The sequence below is a fragment of the Lissotriton vulgaris genome, chromosome 10 (assembly GCF_964263255.1).
Source record: "Lissotriton vulgaris chromosome 10, aLisVul1.2, whole genome shotgun sequence".
Lineage (NCBI taxonomy): Eukaryota > Metazoa > Chordata > Amphibia > Caudata > Salamandridae > Lissotriton > Lissotriton vulgaris.
The window spans coordinates 32,818,532-32,839,686 of record NC_141698.1 but is presented as its reverse complement, the minus strand read 5'-3'; the positions used below and the strand labels follow the sequence as shown (position 1 = coordinate 32,839,686).

The 21,155-nt window shown below is 49.0% G+C and overlaps 1 protein-coding gene across 2 annotated transcripts in view; it reads right to left on the bottom strand.

The window, feature by feature from the left end:
- The window catches only part of LOC147684426 (metabotropic glutamate receptor 6-like), a 197,328-nt gene that overhangs the window by 30,606 nt on the left and 145,567 nt on the right, over positions 1-21,155 (bottom strand). For both annotated transcript variants that reach the window (XM_086940357.1, XM_086940356.1), the window contains exon 8: positions 20,001-20,936. In XM_086940357.1, the coding sequence (XP_086796483.1) occupies positions 20,001-20,936 (936 nt within the window). The remainder of the gene's footprint in view (positions 1-20,000; positions 20,937-21,155) is intronic.

Below are 21,155 nucleotides of genomic sequence, written 5' to 3'. Positions count from 1 at the left end.
TGAAATCTCTGGAGTTCCAGGCTTGTAGGATTTGACCGGGGCCTTGTGGAAAAGCAATCCAACCATATCGCATTTAAATCAGCCAGCTGGAGGGGAACACAAGACGTTGAGAGAAAATCCTCCAGAAAAGTTTCTGGGCCTAAAGATAACATTTTGACCGCGGTCTCCCACTTAGTGTATCTAACCAGGGCTTTATCGTGGTCGGCCATAAACTTTGACTTTATCCCAATTAAACGCGACCAGATTTCCCAAGTTTGCACTTTATGTTTTTAAGATCTATACAGTGGTTAATCTGTAACAATTCATATCTCTGGTTTCCTATATAGGATGTTTGTTATTTTGGTGTCATAGAAAAATGTTTTAAGCGGATGTATACTCTCTCCTCCGCCCCACACCCTTTAGGATTTTACACCCTGGATTCAGGGCACTGAACGTGAGACACATCTACAGACAGGTTCAAGGCAAAGTAGGGACTGCCACTGAGGGGACACATCTGCCACTACCCATCACACACAAATCATGCTGCATTTCCCAGGAGTCCCCATACAACCTGCTCTATTGTTCATACTACAATACATAAACAGTCCTCTGCCTGGCAATCTCAGTAATACATCCTGTGCTACGAGGTAACACCCCCTCAAACAACTTTAACAATATACGTTGACAGCTACAGGCTCCAGAGCAATGGCCACGACAAAGTCTTATTCCAAATGAAAGTGCTAGCCACCCACCCCATAAGTTGATTCCACTCAAGCACTTAACTATTCTGCTCTCTCATACAAAACCACACCTGCCCATGAGTGGAATGAGCCATCACCTAGTTTGTATACAGTACACCACATCTAACACAAAAGCAACAGCCACCGCCAGCTCGCTTTCATGCACTGCTAGCTCCAAGCTGACACACACATACCCCTGCAAGTCATTACCGAATCAGAAGGGCACACTAGGCCACAGCAACTACACTTGTAGTCTTAACATGCCTACCCCAGGCAAACTGACCTGAAACCCCAGAGCACCCGCCAGTCTAAGCCAAAACCACGCACATGAGATCCAGCAAAACCACGCCATGCCGAATGCTTACATCATTGCCTATGGAAAGATTGCACACGAAAGCCACTGTGGAACTGTATCTATGCACTTTTATGCTAAGACACCCAATGGATGAGGTCCAAGAAACACAACCACTTCTAGATGTGAACTACCAACACCAACAGTGATTCCAGCAGCCATCGCTGCCAACTGAAGGCCCTAATCCCTAAGCTCTACCTCTCAGCATCACCACCCAAAAGACAACGCAGATGCTACCCGGGCCTTGGGGAGCACAGAGGTGAGCCGAAGCTGCAAGAGAGTTCACCAAGAGAGGCCGCAGCTTGACCAGCAACAGACGCCATGCAACTGCAGCCTTGATGGCCACAAGAGAGGCGGCAGCTTGACAAGCAACAGACGCCATGCAACTGCAGCCTTGATGGCCACAAGAGAGGCAGCAGCTTGACAAGCAACAGACGCCATGCAACTGCAGCCTTGATGGCCACAAGAGAGGCAGCAGCTTGACAAGCAACAGACGCCATGCAACTGCAGCCTTGATGGCCACAAGAGAGGCGGCAGCTTGACAAGCAACAGACGCCTTGCAACTGCAGCCTTGATGGCCACAAGAGAGGCAGCAGCTTGACAAGCAACAGACGCCATGCAACTGCAGCCTTGATGGCCACAAGAGAGGCAGCAGCTTGACAAGCAACAGACGCCATGCAACTGCAGCCTTGATGGCCACAAGAGAGGCAGCAGCTTGACAAGCAACAGACGCCATGCAACTGCAGCCTTGATGGCCACAAGAGAGGCAGCAGCTTGACAAGCAACAGACACCATGCAACTGCAGCCTTGATGGCCACAAGAGAGGCAGCAGCTTGACAAGCAACAGACGCCATGCAACTGCAGCCTTGATGGCCACAAGAGAGGCAGCAGCTTGACAAGCAACAGACGCCATGCAACTGCAGCCTTGATGGCCACAAGAGAGGCGGCAGTTGTCAAGATGCCTTGCTTCATCAAACACAAAATGCTTCTCCTTGCTCTTCGGTGGAAAGTTTCTCGCATGTCACCAGACCAAACTTTAAAATTCCACCTGTCCAGGTTTTTATTCTCCCACTAGGTTCAAATCCCAAATGCACAAAGATCTGATCCACATTTCCTATGTAAGTTCTAGGCTTTGTTAATCTGAGTACACAAGCAAAATATAAATTTACCACTGGTCTGAATTACCTGCAGCCCCCTCACCAGGACATGAAGAGGCTCTTATTAAGTACCCAATGGGTCACTCTATAATGCATATATATGTCCAGCGCATTGAAACGTGATCTATATATGTGGGAATCAATCAATCAATCTTTATGTCCAGACATGTCCTATGCTGTACTTTCTCTGTTCCATGGTTGTTGGGTTGTGTAGGACGTTTGCCTATCATGAAACAGTGATGTGTAATTATTGTTGTTTAATTGCAAAATCAGTTTATTAGTTCTCCTGGTGGACGAATTTTGGCTCAAAATGAGTAGAGAGATTGAATAATGTCTATTCTATAGTTTTAACGTACTCATTTTGGTATTCACAGAAGGCACTTACTCATTGATGAGTAAGTGCTTTTTGTTAATACCAAAATGCGTAAGTGCCTTCTGTGAATACCAAAACAAGTTTACTTATTTTGGGATTCACAGAAGGCACTTACTCATAAATGAGTAAGAGCCTTCTGTGAATACGAAAATGGTAGTAAATTTAGGAGTTTGCCTTAAGTTAGTTTTGTGAATCGGGGCCCATATGGTCTTTAAGGCACCAAGGTGCAGACCAGCAAGGCTAATATCCAGTCTCTGGCTTTGTGTGTTTTTACTAAGTATCAAGGCACTGCCTTTTTTCTACACAACATTTTGTGCTACTGCACATGTGCACAACATTCTGGTTAAGGCTAGGTTATTTCTGTCTCTTTTCTTAAAATGCTGTCCTACTTCGCCTGACGGCTACATTTCGAAAGAAATAGTGAACTTCTCAAAGAAGGTATTTTTCACGTTGTATTTTATTTCTATTTGTTAATCATTCTTTTATTAATGGTGCAATGGCTAGATTCGCAAACAGAGAGAAACAGATGCCTTATTCAGATCTCTCATCACACAGAGACCAATAGTAAATCCTCAACTAAGATTCCTGAGCAATTTGTCAGAAATGTGCCTACATCGAAGAAATCCTCACCAGGAGCCTTTTCACTTCATGTGATAGCACAAGGGTCAAAAGCCACATGATGCAACTTCCTGTGATGCATCAGGGCCAAGTGATGCAACTTCCTGTGATGCATCAGAGCCAAGTGCACATGATGCCATTTCTTGTGATGCCTTTCAATGGACCAATGGGGTGTGAGGTCCCATCCACTGCCAGTGGCATTTTGCTGGGCAGACATCTCTTCTGGAACCTGTACTGTATTCCAGACTGGAGCCAGGTTTACACTCCCAGAAAGCGTATATTTCACCAGAGGCAGAATACCACAGAGGTGGCCAGATGAAAGAGATTATCTGTCAGACTATCCATACCAGAAATACCATTTGGCATTGCTATAGTACTCTAAATATAATTCATAAACACATCACTCCATTGGATGTAAAATTCCTATCATTAATTTTTTCTGGGCAATACTTTTGTAAATGATATTTAGGACACAATATCTTTGCCAGGCGATATTTCTGCGCGGTATTCTGGTGCCACGCTGTTGAAAGCAGAAAGGAACTCGTCGTGCATTTACACAATATGAGTGCTTTGATGTGTTTGTGTGGTCATTTTTAACAAAAATATTGATGCATGGGAGAGGTCCCTGGTAACATCCTGTAACCAGAAAAGTTAGGGGCTTTATGCAAAACAGAGGTGTTGGGATGAAGATGTCCCCTGCCTGTTAAACAAGTGTTTAGCCCTACCCGGAACACCTGACTGTATGTAGAACCGGTATCTGGACTTTTGTGTTTGGCCTTAACACAACATTAATCTAGTGTAAGCACAGAGCCTAGGCCATTCTCTGGTAATGCAAGGTACAGAACCTGTTCTGTGGCCTGGAGGGATGCGCAAAGGGTGCCCTCATAGGAGGCACAGGACAGCTGCCCATGCCCTGGTTAAGGCACAGAAAGCAGTAATGGAAGGTACTGAGTTTTGTGAATCATTAAGGTGACCAGTCCTTTTTCTCTGTGTCTACTGACTCCTCTTGTGTAAAGTTCCTCCATTATGTGCATACTAGACCCTTGCACCGACATTCCATGTGAATATCAACTGTGTGTATACGTGCAGTGAGTGTGTCTCGCAAGTATGGTGGCAGCACTCGTGTGTGGGGAAAATCTGAGTATTGGGACCGGTGGGATCCATTTTGAATGGCCCTTGCTTTACCCTGGCACAAGATGGAGGGCGATGCATCTTCCATAGACAGTGAAACTGTGTTGACTGCTTCCTGAGGCTGGAGGGTAGAGGCCCATACACAGCAGTGAAATGCAATTCCTTGTTAGCAGAAAACTGCTGAGAGCTCCCTAAGCACTGCCAGTTGTTGGAGGAGAGGAGTGAGGAGTTAGACTGCAGTTTCTGTTGTTCAAGATAGGACCATTTCCAGGCAAGGCGTGACCTGTGTCTGTTCCTGATTCCTACCTCTGGAAGGCTATTGACAGCCAGACGCAGAGACCGCACACTTCATTGTGCCCTTGTGGATACTGCTGCTTGGAGCCAGCATCATTGCTCACTGTTGTGAGAGGCATCACCTTGCACAAAGGCTGTGTCTGAGGAGCAGCCAGAAAGTAATATTTGAAAGAGAGTCAACCAAACTGGTCCTGACACCTTAGAAGGTAGAGCCACAACTCCTGTCTGGAAATAAATGTACAAAGTGAGATCCAAACCTGCCCACTCTGCTCTAATTCCAAGTACTTCGTGACCGAGGAAGGGAGCGCTCTTCAGAGTACTCGAAGGACCGATGTGTGTCCACAGCTTGTGGCAGACAGTCTCCCAGAGGTTAAGAGACATCACCTGAAGTCAGTGCTTTCTGCTGGAGGAGCTAAGGCTCTGCCTGGAGCCTAGAAGCCTACTGCCTACTGAGAAAGTGAAGGAGCGTACCTGGCCCTGCAGGAGGAGACATTGCACCGAAGGAGAAGTTCAGCGTGTTCCTGTCAGAGGAGCAACCACAGAAAGTGAGAAAGGGAGCAAAGCCAGGAGCGAACAATGTGTGCAGATGTTCCCTGGTCTCCTGCAGTGGTTCTTGCTGTGAACTGCAGCAAGACTTTGAAATTGCCGTGCACCATGTGTGTGCGGCATCCTGCGGTGTGCCCGAAAGGCTAGTGCAGGTGTTGCCGACACTGGAGTCAGGTATTCCTCATTCATGCTGAGAAGGGAGCCCTCATCGACTTGGACACCCCAACTCCCCAAAATATCCATTTATTGACAAATGACTTGGAGGGCGGCCTTGCCATCCAAGCACCCCTTCTGCACATGGTCTAGGAAGGCCAATACCACAGAAAGCAAGTGCCACTGTGTTAGCCACCACTGTGATCTAGCCCAGCTGTCAAGTTTTGAGTGGGGTGGCAGCCGCAGGAGAGGGAGCACTGCACGCAGCCGCCCGCACCACCAGAACTACATCTACAAGACACAGGTAACCATGAGGTCTAAACTGTGAGTGGAATGAGAGACTGGGAAAGAATTCTGTCTATGAATTTATGGCTTTCACTCTGTGTACTTGAGCTGGTAAAACAAACTAAACTGAACAGCTGTGCACATCTGTGTTTGGGGTAATTTCACTGAACTGCACCTGAGCCTACTCAGTGTCTTGTCCCGTGTTACACAGCTTTACAATCAAAATCCATCAACAAGGGAAGGTCCCAAACAGCTGTAGCACCTCACTGACAATCCCGTATAGGATTGCTACCCTATGTCTGAAACCCCAAATTGTGCAGTGCAGTATTACATTATGCTGAATCTGGTGGCTCAGTGGACTGTGCAGAGGCCTGTGTTCGACCTCATGGTCACAGGTTCAAATCCCGGCGAGTCCACTAAGTCTTTCATCTATCTGAGGTCGATAAAATGAGTACCATTGAGTTGGGTAACAATAAACATCTGTTATTCAGCGCCAAGAGACCTACTGGTGAACAGGCACTTTATAAATACACATGTTATGTTATGCTGTGTGATGAAAGTGTTTTATTGTCAACAAAAAGATAAGCACTGGGCTGTGGAGTACATTATTGTGTCTGTTGGTTGACTACTGAGTCCTGGGCTGCTGCCTTTCACACTGCCTCCCTGAGAGGCCTGTGACTGGACCCTGAGAATCAGGTGCTCCAGGGGTTTTACTTGGCCCAGTTTGCAGAGCCACAGTAGGACGAACCCCGAGAAACCAAGGGAAAACAACTCCAACCCTATTAGTTGAGGCCCAGTGACCATCTTCCCTGTGGTCCCCTCCACGGGGGGTCTGACATGGGGTACTCTAACGTTTGCACTTCCGGTCTGTTTTCATAGTTACAAATATGAAACTAAACTTTGCACAACAAAGGAAGGAGATAAAGAGCTTAATTGGGTTCCGCACGCGCAGCCCCACTGCAAAATGTACCTCTACTAAGCCTCGCCAAGCACAATTTGTGCAGCTCCGCATGGCTCAGTAAAAAAAAGAAAGTACTGCAAGGCAGCTCCTTCTGCTGCCTCGCCTTACCTTGCGTCGGAGATGGGTTCGATGGGTGGAGCATTGACGTTCCTGTGCATTCACCCATGGATTTTGACACAAACCCATATTTACTAAAGTCTGTAAAGCTGGGTTTGCAGCACACGCACAAGGAGGAGTAAGCCTGAAGGAATAGTTTTTGTGCAGGTAGGTCTCCCTGCACAAAACGAATGTATGACGTTACAATGCATATATTTACAACGCATGCACTTACAACACAGTTTTTACATCGCAACATCCACTACAACACATTCCATTACATCGCATGACATTAGAAAGCATTTAAAAAAACTACCTTTACAACGCATTCCATTACATCGCATACTACCTTTACAACACATACCATTACAACGCATACTATTACATTGCATTTAAGGTAAGTATTGAAAGGTATAGGGGTAAAAATTACTATTCTAACTCCAGGGGGTGCAACAGTAGGGTAAGTATTGGATAGTGTAGGGGTAAAAATTACTATTCTAACTCCAGGGGGTGCAACAGTAGGGTAAGTGTTGGATAGTGTAGGGGTAAAAATTACTATTCTAACTCCAGGGTTGCAACAGTAAGGTAAGTGTTGGATAGTGTAGGGGTAAAAATTACTATTCTAACTCCAGGGGGTGCAACAGAAGGGTAAGTGTTGGATAGTGTAGGGGTAAAAATTACTATTCTAACTCCAGGGGGTGCAACAGTAGGGTAAGTGTTGGATAGTGTAGGGGTAAAAATTACTATTCTAACTCCAGGGGGTGCAACAGTAGGGTAAGTGTTGGATAGTGTAGGGGTAAAAATTACTATTCTAACTCCAGGGTTGCAACAGTAAGGTAAGTGTTGGATAGTGTAGGGGTAAAAATTACTATTCTAACTCCAGGGGGTGCAACAGAAGGGTAAGTATTGGATAGTGTAGGGGTAAAAATTACTATTCTAACTCCAGGGGGTGCAACAGTAGGGTAAGTGTTGGATAGTGTAGGGGTAAAAATTACTATTCTAACTCCAGGGGGTGCAACAGTAGGGTAAGTGTTGGATAGTGTAGGGGTAAAAATTACTATTCTAACTCCAGGGTTGCAACAGTAAGGTAAGTGTTGGATAGTGTAGGGGTAAAAATTACTATTCTAACTCCAGGGGGTGCAACAGTAGGGTAAGTGTTGGATAGTGTAGGGGTAAAAATTACTATTCTAACTCCAGGGGGTGCAACAGTAGGGTAAGTGTTGGATAGTGTATGGGTGAAAATTACTATTCTAACTCCAGGGGGTGCAACAGTAGGGTAAGTGTTGGATAGTGTAGGAATAAAAATTACTATTCTAACTCCAGGGGGTGCAACAGTAGAGTAAGTGTTGGATAGTGTAGGGGTAAAAATTACTATTCTAACTCCAGGGGGTGCAACAGTAGAGTAAGTATTGGATAGTGTAGGGGTAAAATTACTATTCTAACTCCAGGGGGTGCAACAGTAGGGTAAGTGTTGGATAGTGTAGGGGTAAAAATTACTATTCTAACTCCAGGGGGTGCAACAGTAGGGTAAGTGTTGGATAGTGTAGGAATAAAAATTACTATTCTAACTCCAGGGGGTGCAACAGTAGAGTAAGTGTTGGATAGTGTAGGGGTAAAAATTACTATTCTAACTCCAGGGGGTGCAACAGTAGAGTAAGTATTGGATAGTGTAGGGGTAAAATTACTATTCTAACTCCAGGGGGTGCAACAGTAGGGTAAGTGTTGGATAGTGTAGGGGTAAAAATTACTATTCTAACTCCAGGGGGTGCAACAGTAGAGTAAGTATTGGATAGTGTAGGGGTAAAAATTACTATTCTAACTCCAGGGGCTGCAACAGTAGGGTAAGTGTTGGATAGTGTAGGGGTAAAAATTACTATTCTAACTCCAGTGGGTGCAACAGTAGGGTAAGTGTTGGAAAGTGTAGGGGCAAAAATTACTATTCTAACTCCAGGGGGTGCAACAGTAGAGTAAGTGTTGGATAGTGTAGGGGTAAAAATTACTATTCTAACTCCAGGGGGTGCAACAGTAGGGTAAGTGTTGGATAGTGTAGGGGTAAAAATTACTATTCTAACTCCAGGGGGTGCAACAGTAGAGTAAGTGTTGGATAGTGTAGGGGTAAAAATTTCTATTCTAACTCCAGGGGGTGCAACAGTAGGGTAAGTGTTGGATAGTGTAGGGGTTAAAAATAACTATTCTAACTTCAATGGTATGCGTTGTAATGGTATGCGTTGTAATGCCTGCATTGTAGCGACATGCAATGTAGTGTCATGCGTTGTAATGGTATGCATTCTAATGCCTGCGTTGTAGTGACATGCCTTGTAAAGGATGTTGCGATGTAATGACTGTGTTGTAAGTATAGTGCGATGTAATGGTTGCATTGTAAGGTTGTTTCCCCGCACAAAACACTATTCTAACCACAAGGCCAGGCCCGGACTGGCCGTAGCGGGCACCGGGCAATCCTCCGGTGCGCCGCACGGGTGGGGGGCCGGTTTGGGGCCCCTGGGGGCGTTTTTGTTACAGGGCCGATCGGCCCTGTAACAAAATCGACCCAAAACCGGCCCTGGCAAAGAGATCGGCGGCACCCACAACCCCCCGGGGGGGATGGGGCCGGCCGAGCACTTTGCCAGGGCCGGTTTTGTTTCCCAGTCCGGCCCTGCACAAGGCAGGCACTTTTGCACTGTGGCGCACGGGTGGCTGCGTTGGTGCCAGACTGCGACAAGTGCGCCAGAGCAAGGATTGGCCCGAGAGCACCTAAGCTTTGTAAATATAGCGCCTTTCTGCTCAATTACTTTCACGCAACGCAGCGCTTCAAGTTCCCTTAATGGACTGCGCTGCATGAACAGTTGGGTAAATTTGGGCCTAAATGCACTTTGTTTTCAAGAGCACAGGAAGGCATTCTCCCTTCTTCCTAGCAGCTCCCCACCACCTCCAAGGGCGCCGCTCCCCGCCGCTCCTGCAGCAAGGCCTCTCTGTACTGGCTACATACAGACACCAGAGCCCAGCTCCAGATGCAGGGGTCAGAGGGCCCCCCACCTCCAAGGGCGCCGCTCCCCGCCACCCCTGCAGCAAGGCCTCTCTGTACTGGCTACATACAGACACCAGAGCCCAGCTCCAGATGCAGGGGTCAGAGGGCACGCCACCTCCAAGGGCGCCGCCCCGCCACCCCTGCAGCAAGGCCTCTCTCTACTGGCTTCACACAGACACCAGAGAGCCCTGCTCCAGATGCAGGGGTCAGAGGCCACGCCACCTGCCTGCATCCACTTTCACTAATGCAGGGCGCGGTAAGCCTCGTGCAGAGCACAGGCCATCTGCGGATTTGGGTTGTTTTCCCAGGATTCCATGTGCTCATCTGCTTGTTAAGCATCCCCGACCCGCAGGGGTGGGGGGCGGTGACGTCACCCGCCCCGGGCGGGAAAGCTGCCCGCGATCTGCTGCCAATGCCAGGGCGAGGCTTCAGCCTCTGAAAATAAACTCAGCAGATATGCAATCTGATTACAGATCCCTGTGCCTTATGCGGGTTATCTCACTGTAACGAGGGGATATCCAACCTAATGTCTGTTCTCTCAATGCGCTGCATCTGTGCTCACCACCTGCTCTGTGCCCTGCCCTGACACTCTATACCTTACTATACCTGAGCATACCCAAGCTGAGTACTCTCCATTTGCTGCATCTGTGCTCACCACCTGCGCTGGGCCCCTGGCACTCTATACCTTACTATACCTGTCCATACCCAAGCTGAGTACTCTGCATGTACTGCATCCGTGCTCACCACCTGCGCTGGGCCCCTAGTACTCTTAATGTATACCTTACTATACCTGCGCATATTCAAGCTGAGTACTCTCCATGTACTGCACCTGCGCTCACCACCTGCGCTGGTACCCTGGCACTCTATACCTTACTATACCTGTGCATACCCAAGCTGAGTACGCTGCATGTACTGCATCTGCGCTCACCACCTGCGCTGGTACCCTGGCACTCTATACCTTACTATACCTGCGCATACCCAAGCTGAGTACTCTGCATGTACTGCATCTGTGCTCACCACCTATGCTGGTACCCTGGTACTCAATACCTTACTATACCTGCGCATACCCAAGCTGAGTACTCTCCATGTACTGCATCTGCGCTCACCACCTGCGCTGGTACCCTGGTACTCAATACCTTACTATACCTGCGCATACCCAAGCTGAGTACTCTCCATGTACTGCATCTGCGCTCACCACCTGCGCTGGTACCCTGGTACTCAATACCTTACTATACCTGCGCATGCCCAAGCTGAGTACTCTCCATGTACTGCATCTGCGCTCACCACCTGCGCTGGTACCCTGGCACTCTATACCTTACTATACCTGCGCATACCCAAGCTGAGTACTCTCCATGTACTGCATCTGCGCTCACCACCTGCGCTGGTACCCTGGCACTCAATACCTTACTATACCTGCGCATACCCAAGCTGAGTACTCTCCATGTACTGCATCTGCGCTCACCACCTGCGCTGGTACCCTGGCACTCTATACCTTACTATACCTGCGCATACCCAAGCTGAGTACTCTCCATGTACTGCATCTGCGCTCACCACCTGCGCTGGTACCCTGGCACTCAATACCTTACTATACCTGCGCATACCCAAGCTGAGTACTCTCCATGTACTGCATCTGCGCTCACCACCTGCGCTGGTACCCTGGTACTCAATACCTTACTATACCTGCGCATACCCAAGCTGAGTACTCTCCATGTACTGCATCTGCGCTCACCACCTGCGCTGGTACCCTGGCACTCTATACCTTACTATACCTGCGCATACCCAAGCTGAGTACTCTCCATGTACTGCATCTGCGCTCACCACCTGCGCTGGTACCCTGGCACTCTATACCTTACTATACCTGCGCATACCCAAGCTGAGTACTCTCCATGTACTGCATCTGCGCTCACCACCTGCGCTGGTACCCTGGCACTCTATACCTTACTATACCTGCGCATACCCAAGCTGAGTACTCTCCATGTACTGCATCTGCGCTCACCACCTGCGCTGGTACCCTGGCACTCTATACCTTACTATACCTGCGCATACCCAAGCTGAGTACTCTGCATGTACTGCATCTGTGCTCACCACCTGCGCTGGTACCCTGGCACTCTATACCTTACTATACCTGCGCATACCCAAGCTGAGTACGCTGCATGTACGGCTTCTGTGCTCACCACCTGCGCTGGTACCCTGGCACTCTATACCTTACTATACCTGCGCATACCCAAGCTGAGTATTCTCCATGTACTGCATCTGCGCTCACCACCTGCGCTGGTACCCTGGCACTCTATACCTTACTATACCTGCGCATACCCAAGCTGAGTACTCTCCATGTACTGCATCTGCGCTCACCACCTGCGCTGGTACCCTGGCACTCTATACCTTACTATACCTGCGCATACCCAAGCTGAGTACGCTGCATGTACGGCTTCTGTGCTCACCACCTGCTCTGGTACTCTGGCACTCTATACCTTACTATACCTGTGCATACCCAAGCTGAGTACTCTCCATTTACTGCTTCTGTGCTCACCACCTGCGCTGGTACCCTGGCACTCTATACCTTACTATACCTGCGTATACCCAAGCTGAGTACTCTCCATGTACTGCATCTGCGCTCACCACCTGCGCTGGTACCCTGGCACTCTATACCTTACTATACCTGCGCATACCCAAGCTGAGTACTCTCCATGTACTGCATCTGCGCTCACCACCTGCGCTGGTACCCTGGCACTCTATACCTTACTATACCTGCGCATACCCAAGCTGAGTACTCTCCATGTACTGCATCTGCGCTCACCACCTGCGCTGGTACCCTGGCACTCTATACCTTACTATACCTGCGCATACCCAAGCTGAGTACGCTGCATGTACGGCTTCTGTGCTCACCACCTGCTCTGGTACTCTGGCACTCTATACCTTACTATACCTGTGCATACCCAAGCTGAGTACTCTCCATTTACTGCTTCTGTGCTCACCACCTGCGCAGGTACCCTGGCACTCTATACCTTACTATACCTGCGTATACCCAAGCTGAGTACTCTCCATGTACTGCATCTGCGCTCACCACCTGCGCTGGTACCCTGGCACTCTATACCTTACTATACCTGTGCATACCCAAGCTGAGTACTCTCCATGTACTGCATCTGCGCTCACCACCTGCGCTGGTACCCTGGCACTCTATACCTTACTATACCTGTGCATACCCAAGCTGAGTACGCTGCATGTACTGCATCTGCGCTCACCACCTGCGCTGGTACCCTGGTACTCAATACCTTACTATACCTGCGCATACCCAAGCTGAGTACTCTCCATGTACTGCATCTGCGCTCACCACCTGCGCTGGTACCCTGGCACTCTATACCTTACTATACCTGTGCATACCCAAGCTGAGTACTCTCCATGTACTGCATCTGCGCTCACCACCTGCGCTGGTACCCTGGCACTCTATACCTTACTATACCTGCGCATACCCAAGCTGAGTACTCTGCATGTACTGCATCTGTGCTCACCACCTATGCTGGTACCCTGGTACTCAATACCTTACTATACCTGCGCATACCCAAGCTGAGTACTCTCCATGTACTGCATCTGCGCTCACCACCTGCGCTGGTACCCTGGTACTCAATACCTTACTATACCTGCGCATACCCAAGCTGAGTACTCTCCATGTACTGCATCTGCGCTCACCACCTGCGCTGGTACCCTGGTACTCAATACCTTACTATACCTGCGCATACCCAAGCTGAGTACTCTCCATGTACTGCATCTGCGCTCACCACCTGCGCTGGTACCCTGGCACTCTATACCTTACTATACCTGCGCATACCCAAGCTGAGTACTCTCCATGTACTGCATCTGCGCTCACCACCTGCGCTGGTACCCTGGCACTCAATACCTTACTATACCTGCGCATACCCAAGCTGAGTACTCTCCATGTACTGCATCTGCGCTCACCACCTGCGCTGGTACCCTGGCACTCTATACCTTACTATACCTGCGCATACCCAAGCTGAGTACTCTCCATGTACTGCATCTGCGCTCACCACCTGCGCTGGTACCCTGGCACTCAATACCTTACTATACCTGCGCATACCCAAGCTGAGTACTCTCCATGTACTGCATCTGCGCTCACCACCTGCGCTGGTACCCTGGTACTCAATACCTTACTATACCTGCGCATACCCAAGCTGAGTACTCTCCATGTACTGCATCTGCGCTCACCACCTGCGCTGGTACCCTGGCACTCTATACCTTACTATACCTGCGCATACCCAAGCTGAGTACTCTCCATGTACTGCATCTGCGCTCACCACCTGCGCTGGTACCCTGGCACTCTATACCTTACTATACCTGCGCATACCCAAGCTGAGTACTCTCCATGTACTGCATCTGCGCTCACCACCTGCGCTGGTACCCTGGCACTCTATACCTTACTATACCTGCGCATACCCAAGCTGAGTACTCTCCATGTACTGCATCTGCGCTCACCACCTGCGCTGGTACCCTGGCACGCTATACCTTACTATACCTGCGCATACCCAAGCTGAGTACTCTGCATGTACTGCATCTGTGCTCACCACCTGCGCTGGTACCCTGGCACTCTATACCTTACTATACCTGCGCATACCCAAGCTGAGTACGCTGCATGTACGGCTTCTGTGCTCACCACCTGCGCTGGTACCCTGGCACTCTATACCTTACTATACCTGCGCATACCCAAGCTGAGTACTCTCCATGTACTGCATCTGCGCTCACCACCTGCGCTGGTACCCTGGCACTCTATACCTTACTATACCTGCGCATACCCAAGCTGAGTACTCTCCATGTACTGCATCTGCGCTCACCACCTGCGCTGGTACCCTGGCACTCTATACCTTACTATACCTGCGCATACCCAAGCTGAGTACGCTGCATGTACGGCTTCTGTGCTCACCACCTGCTCTGGTACTCTGGCACTCTATACCTTACTATACCTGTGCATACCCAAGCTGAGTACTCTCCATTTACTGCTTCTGTGCTCACCACCTGCGCTGGTACCCTGGCACTCTAAACCTTACTATACCTGCGTATACCCAAGCTGAGTACTCTCCATGTACTGCATCTGCGCTCACCACCTGCGCTGGTACCCTGGCACTCTATACCTTACTATACCTGCGCATACCCAAGCTGAGTACTCTCCATGTACTGCATCTGCGCTCACCACCTGCGCTGGTACCCTGGCACTCTATACCTTACTATACCTGCGCATACCCAAGCTGAGTACTCTCCATGTACTGCGTCTGCGCTCACCACCTGCGCTGGTACCCTGGCACTCTATACCTTACTATACCTGCGCATACCCAAGCTGAGTACGCTGCATGTACGGCTTCTGTGCTCACCACCTGCTCTGGTACTCTGGCACTCTATACCTTACTATACCTGTGCATACCCAAGCTGAGTACTCTCCATTTACTGCTTCTGTGCTCACCACCTGCGCTGGTACCCTGGCACTCTATACCTTACTATACCTGCGTATACCCAAGCTGAGTACTCTCCATGTACTGCATCTGCGCTCACCACCTGCGCTGGTACCCTGGCACTCTATACCTTACTATACCTGCGCATACCCAAGCTGAGTACGCTGCATGTACGGCTTCTGTGCTCACCACCTGCGCTGGTACCCTGGCACTCTATACCTTACTATACCTGTGCATACCCAAGCTGAGTACTCTGCATGTACTGCATCCACGCTCACCACCTGTGCTGGTACCCTGGCACTCTATACCTTACTATACCTGTGCATACCCAAGCTGAGTACTCTGCATGTACTGCATCCATGCTCACCACCTGCATTGGTACCCTAGTACTCTTAATGTATACCTTACTATACCTGCGCATACCCAAGCTGAGTACTCTGCATGTACTGCATCTGTGCTCACCACCTGTGCTGGGCTCCTTGCACTCTATACCTTACTATACCTGTGCATACCCAAGCTGAGTACTCTGCATGTACTGCATCTGTGCTCACCACCTGTGCTGGGCTCCTGGCACTCCATACCTTACTATACCTGCGCATACCCAAGCTGAGTACTCTCCATGTACTGGATCTGCGCTCACCACCTGCTTTGGGCCCCTGGCACTCTATACCTTATAATACCTGCGCATACCCAAGCTGAGTACTCTGCAAGTACTGCATCCATTCTCACCACCTGCATTGGTACTCTAGTACTCTTAATGTATACCTTACTATACCTGCGCAAAACCAAGCTGAGTACTCTGCATGTACTGCATCTGTGCTCACCACCTGCCCTGGTTCCCTGGCACTCTATAATGTACTGCATCCGTGCTCACCACCTGCGTAGGTGCCCTAGTACTCTTAATGTATACCTTATAATACCTGCGCATACCCAAGCTGAGTACTTTGCATGTACTGCATCTGTGCTCACCACCTGCGCTGGGCCCCTGACACTCTATAAATTACTATACCTGCGCATACCCAAGCTGAGTACTCTTTCTGTACTGCATCTGTGCTCACCACCTGCTTAAAAGTGATAACGAAACAGAACTGCAATGTCTGAATTCATAAATATGCTGAGAGCTGCCAATTTTATAGAATAATTTTGAGAAAATATGTTTGCCAATGGTGAGGGCCCGATAATTTTTTTAACTCGAGGGGTGAGGGGAATGCGGCATGAACATTTTTGAGGAGCATTGTTGTACTGTATCTGTGCTTGCTGCAGGCACTGGCAAGGCTAGCTACGCGCACTCTATGCTTGCTGTATGCAACGGCGAGACTAGCTACGCGCACTCTATGCTTGCTGTATGCAACGGCGAGACTAGCTACGCGCACTCAATGCTCGCTGTATGCACTGGCGAGACTAGCTACGCGCACTCTATGCTTGCTGTATGCAACGGCGAGACTAGCTATGCGCACTCTATGCTCGCTGTATGCACTGGCGAGACTAGCTACGCGCAATCAATGCTCGCTGTATGCACTGGCGAGTCTAGCTACGCGCACTCTATGCTCGCTGTATAAAACGGCGAGACTAGCTACGCGCACTCTATGCTCGCTGTATGCACTGGCGAGACTAGCTACGGGCACTCTACGCTCGCTGTATGCACTGGCGAGTCTAGCTACGCGCACTCTATGCTCGCTGTATGCAATGGCGAGTCTAGCTACGCGCACTCTATGCTCGCTGTATGCACTGGCGATACTAGCTACGTGCACTCGATGCTCGTTGCATGCGCTGGCAGGACTTGCTACGCACACTCTATGCTCCTTGCATGCGCTGGCGAGACTAGCTACGCGCACTCTATGCTTTCTGTATGCACTGGCGAGACTAGCTACGCGCACGCAATGCTTGTTGCATGCGCTGGCGGGACTAGCTACGCGCACTTTATGCTCGTTGCATGAGCTGGCGGGACTAGCTACGCGCACTCTATGCTTTCTGTATGCACTGGCGAGACTAGCTACGCGCACTCTATGCTCGTTGCATGCACTGGCGAGACTAGCTACGCGCACTTTACGCTCACTGTATGGACTGACCTGTCCGAGCTGTGTGCCATCAGCCTATAGTATCTCTGCTCACCATACGCACGATGTAACTGAGCCATGTGCTAAGAGCGAAGTGTAACTGCTTAAAGCTCACAACACCCAAAGACATATCTCAGCTGAGCGTTATAAATGTACACTTTCTATGTGTGATTTGATTTAAATGTTTCTAGAGCGTGCAAATACCCAAGAAAGGAGTCTTGGCACTAAGAACCCTAAAACATACTAACCAGGTGACATATGGAGTTAAGATGAAATAGAAAGCCAAGATTTCCGCTGTTTGTGAAAGCTAAGACTGACTTTTGGTGAAGTTTACCAAATTCAGTGGCATACTGTATGCAGAGTATGATTTCTGAACATTTCTATGTGTATTGCATGTTCTCTTGGTTTCCTGTACATACCACAGTCTTAGGTTGTACAATCACTAATTCTATGGTACGGCTTTAATGTACATGCGCTGTCTGAGTGCACTGTCCACTCTAAGCACTATACTATCACTTTACTCTACAAATCATCACTGTGTATACTGCCCACTCTATGGGCTTTAGGAGTTCCTTGTCATTGCATTACTCTATAAGCTCTCTACATACAGGGTTCACATTCTACCTATATGTTCCATAATCCCTACCCTGGCTTCTCTGGGTATGCCATAGGTACTCCTCCCCTGGGTTGTATCACCTCCACTTTTCATACCATCCCTTCCTCAGTCTATAAACTCCATTCTGTCCCTGTGCCCTATAGATATCCTGTCCATACTCTAGCCCTGGCCTTATCATCTTTCACCTGAATATGTTGACCGTTACTATGCGTGCCTCCTATGGATACGCTGTCTATACTGTACTATATGTTTTAAGACCTATGCATTCTATACTATTACTTCACTGCACGTATATTCTCTCTCTGATACACTCGCCATACTGAAAAGTGATGTACAATATATACCCTTGACACTATTAATTTACTCCAAAAATGCTATACTGGGCCAGACTTGTTTACTCTCTTTGCTGGACTGTCCTCTCTTGATGCATACATTCATACTCCAACCCCCGGGGCCTGGCATCCCTTGGGAGCATGTCTTTGTTGTACGTGTGCCCTACCAACAGCTTGCCCGTACTCCAGCCTTGAGTTATAACATCTGCAAGTTCCTCTCTCCTCCTTCCCTGTACATTAGCTATCTGATTGCACCCAAATAACTGAATAACATATCCACTACTCAAATTACTTCATATTTTTTACTATACTCATTTTCAACACTAATCCTTTATGGGTTCCGGAGTGGCGTGCTACTCGCCAGAAAAGCGCTTCAACACCCATCAGGGGTAACAAGTGCGATATGAATGCAAACCTTTCTTCCCCTTTTATCCCTCCGCTATCCTTCTCACTCCAAGTAACTGACTAATATCCACCACTGAAATTACTTCATACTTCACCATATTAATTCACCACTAATCCTTTATAGGCTTCCTGAATAGCGTGCGTCAACAAGCGCTATATAAATACAAACCTTTGTCCTCCTCTATCCTTCTGCTATCATTCCAAATCCAAATAACTGACTAACCTATCCACCACTTAAAATGTACTTGCATGTTTCACTATACTAACTCAACACTAATCCTCTATGGGTCCCTGAGTAGTGTGCTACTTACTGAAAAAGCGCTTCGACGCCTCGTCAGGGGTAGTAAGCGCTATATAAATGCAATTACATACAATACAATAGGTATGCTCTCTCGATATACTCCAGCCATGGATTCACGAAGCTTGACAGGTGACAGATTCTGCTCCTTGATCAGGTGAAGGTTACAAGGCACTAATCTGTTGTGAAAACTCCCAGTTCCCATGTAGACCAGACCAGTTGTCCTCAGCCTCGCATGAGGGTAACCCATGTCTAGGGCCACTGGAATTATGCCATTCTGGAGCTGCTGCATTTCCCACATGACTATGGCTTTGCCACATAATGCATCGCCGGCTGCTTAAGATGCAGTTATTAACAAAAAAAAAGTCTTTCTACCTCAAATGGATCAAAAGTTGCAAAAAAGTGAAGCGACACATGTTGCCGCACAGTAGAAAGCCCTTCACAAAGGTTGACCAGGCACATTTCCGTTGCTTATTGTATCTGTAGTTATAACTTATCATGCCCACTTATGACACAGTTTCATGGCACCATAGTGCTGAACTTGGGTGTTAAAGTGGCACTAACTAGGTATAACATTTGCCCTGACAGTGGTAATCTGTGTAAAAATGACAGAATATTGAGGTGATATGTAATATAGCTCATAAATGTCTTTTCTTGACACTTTAATTTACTCACTTTGCCACTGGATTCAAGCTAGCCTGGCTGATGATGGCTGTAATGCCAGAAACCGGTCCCAGGATGCTTGTTTCCGGTCCAGGGAAGACATGGCTTGGCAGTTCGGGCTGGACTGTTCCCATGAGGCACAGGGTCAGACTGATTTGCATATGTCCATGTCTGAACTGGGTGGTGGAGTGAGCTAAAGAATGATGATGGATTAAACCCAGATCAGTTGACTGGGGGTGAGTGTTTGATTTGTTCAAGTGCTCCCTTTGGTATTGTCTAGTTTTGTCAACCCGGCACATATTACTTAATATTTGTCTTTTTTTAAGTTTCAAAAACCTTTATTTGCTCGCCAAGCACAAATTAATTTGGTCCTCCCCTGTTGCATAATTCCAGTGACCCTGCCAATAAACCAGTAAATCATACATTGAATGAAAGAAAGGTGGGAGGGGCAGGTGAGGCCTACCTTGTCGGCCGACTGTGCAGTGCCGAAGAAGATGGGCACGAAGGCCAGCCAGATGATGCAGGTGGTGTACATGGTGAAGCCGATGGGTTTGGCCTCATTGAAGTTCTCAGGCACACCACGCGCCTTGATGGCGTAGACCGTGCAGGTGACCATGAGCACGATACTGTAGCTCAGGCAACAGATGAGCGACAGGTCGGACATGTCGCACTTCAGGACTCCCTGGGCGAACTCAGGGTTGGGCGTGCGCTGCTCTTCATAGTCAATGACGCTGTGTGGGGGCCGCACGCCCAACCACACCACCACAGCCACCACCTGCACCGAGATGAGGCTGAAGGTGATGGCCACCTGGGAGCCGGGGCTGATGAAGCGGGGCGGCGTCACCGACTTCTTGCCCTGCTCGAAGATCCTGTAGATGCGGTTGGTCTTGGTCAACAGGGCGGCGTAGCTGATGGACATGCCCAGGCCCAGGAAGAGGCGGCGGAAGGCGCATACGATCACCCCAGGCTCTGCGATCAAAAAGAAGGTGATGGAGTAGATCAGAAAGAGGCCGGTGAGCAGTACATAGCTGAGCTCGCGCCCTGACGCGCGCACCATTGGCGTGTCGTTGAAGCGTATGAAGGTGACGATGATGAAGCTCGTGGCCAGGATGCCCAAGATGGCCAGGAAGATGGGCAGCACGGCCCAAGGCGAGTGCCACTCCAGTTTGACAATGGGGATGGGGCGACAGGCGGTGCGGTTGGGACTAGGCCGCATGTCAAAGGGGCACAACTCGCAGTTGAACTCGTCCATTTGGTACTGGTAGCCGTCGCACAGCTCGCAGTGCCAGCAGCAGGGCACTCCTTTCACCATCTTCTTGCGCTCGCCGGCCTCGCAGGGCAGACTGCAGACGGAGGACGGGATCTCGCGATCGCCACCAGCCCATTGCATCTCCTCGATCTGTTGGGGCAAAGAGGAGAGGGGAGAAAAGGACAAGGGGACAAAGGGAGGTGCCAAGGAACAGAGCAAAGTAGCAGGGGGTGTGGGTGAATGAGACGCGGAGGAAGACAGTGATAGGACATGAGAGTGGGGAGATGGTGAAAGAGTACAGAGAAGAGAGAGGGGAAGCACAGAAAAGTAGGAGAGATTGCAAGAAATGAAGGGGACAGACAAGAGAGG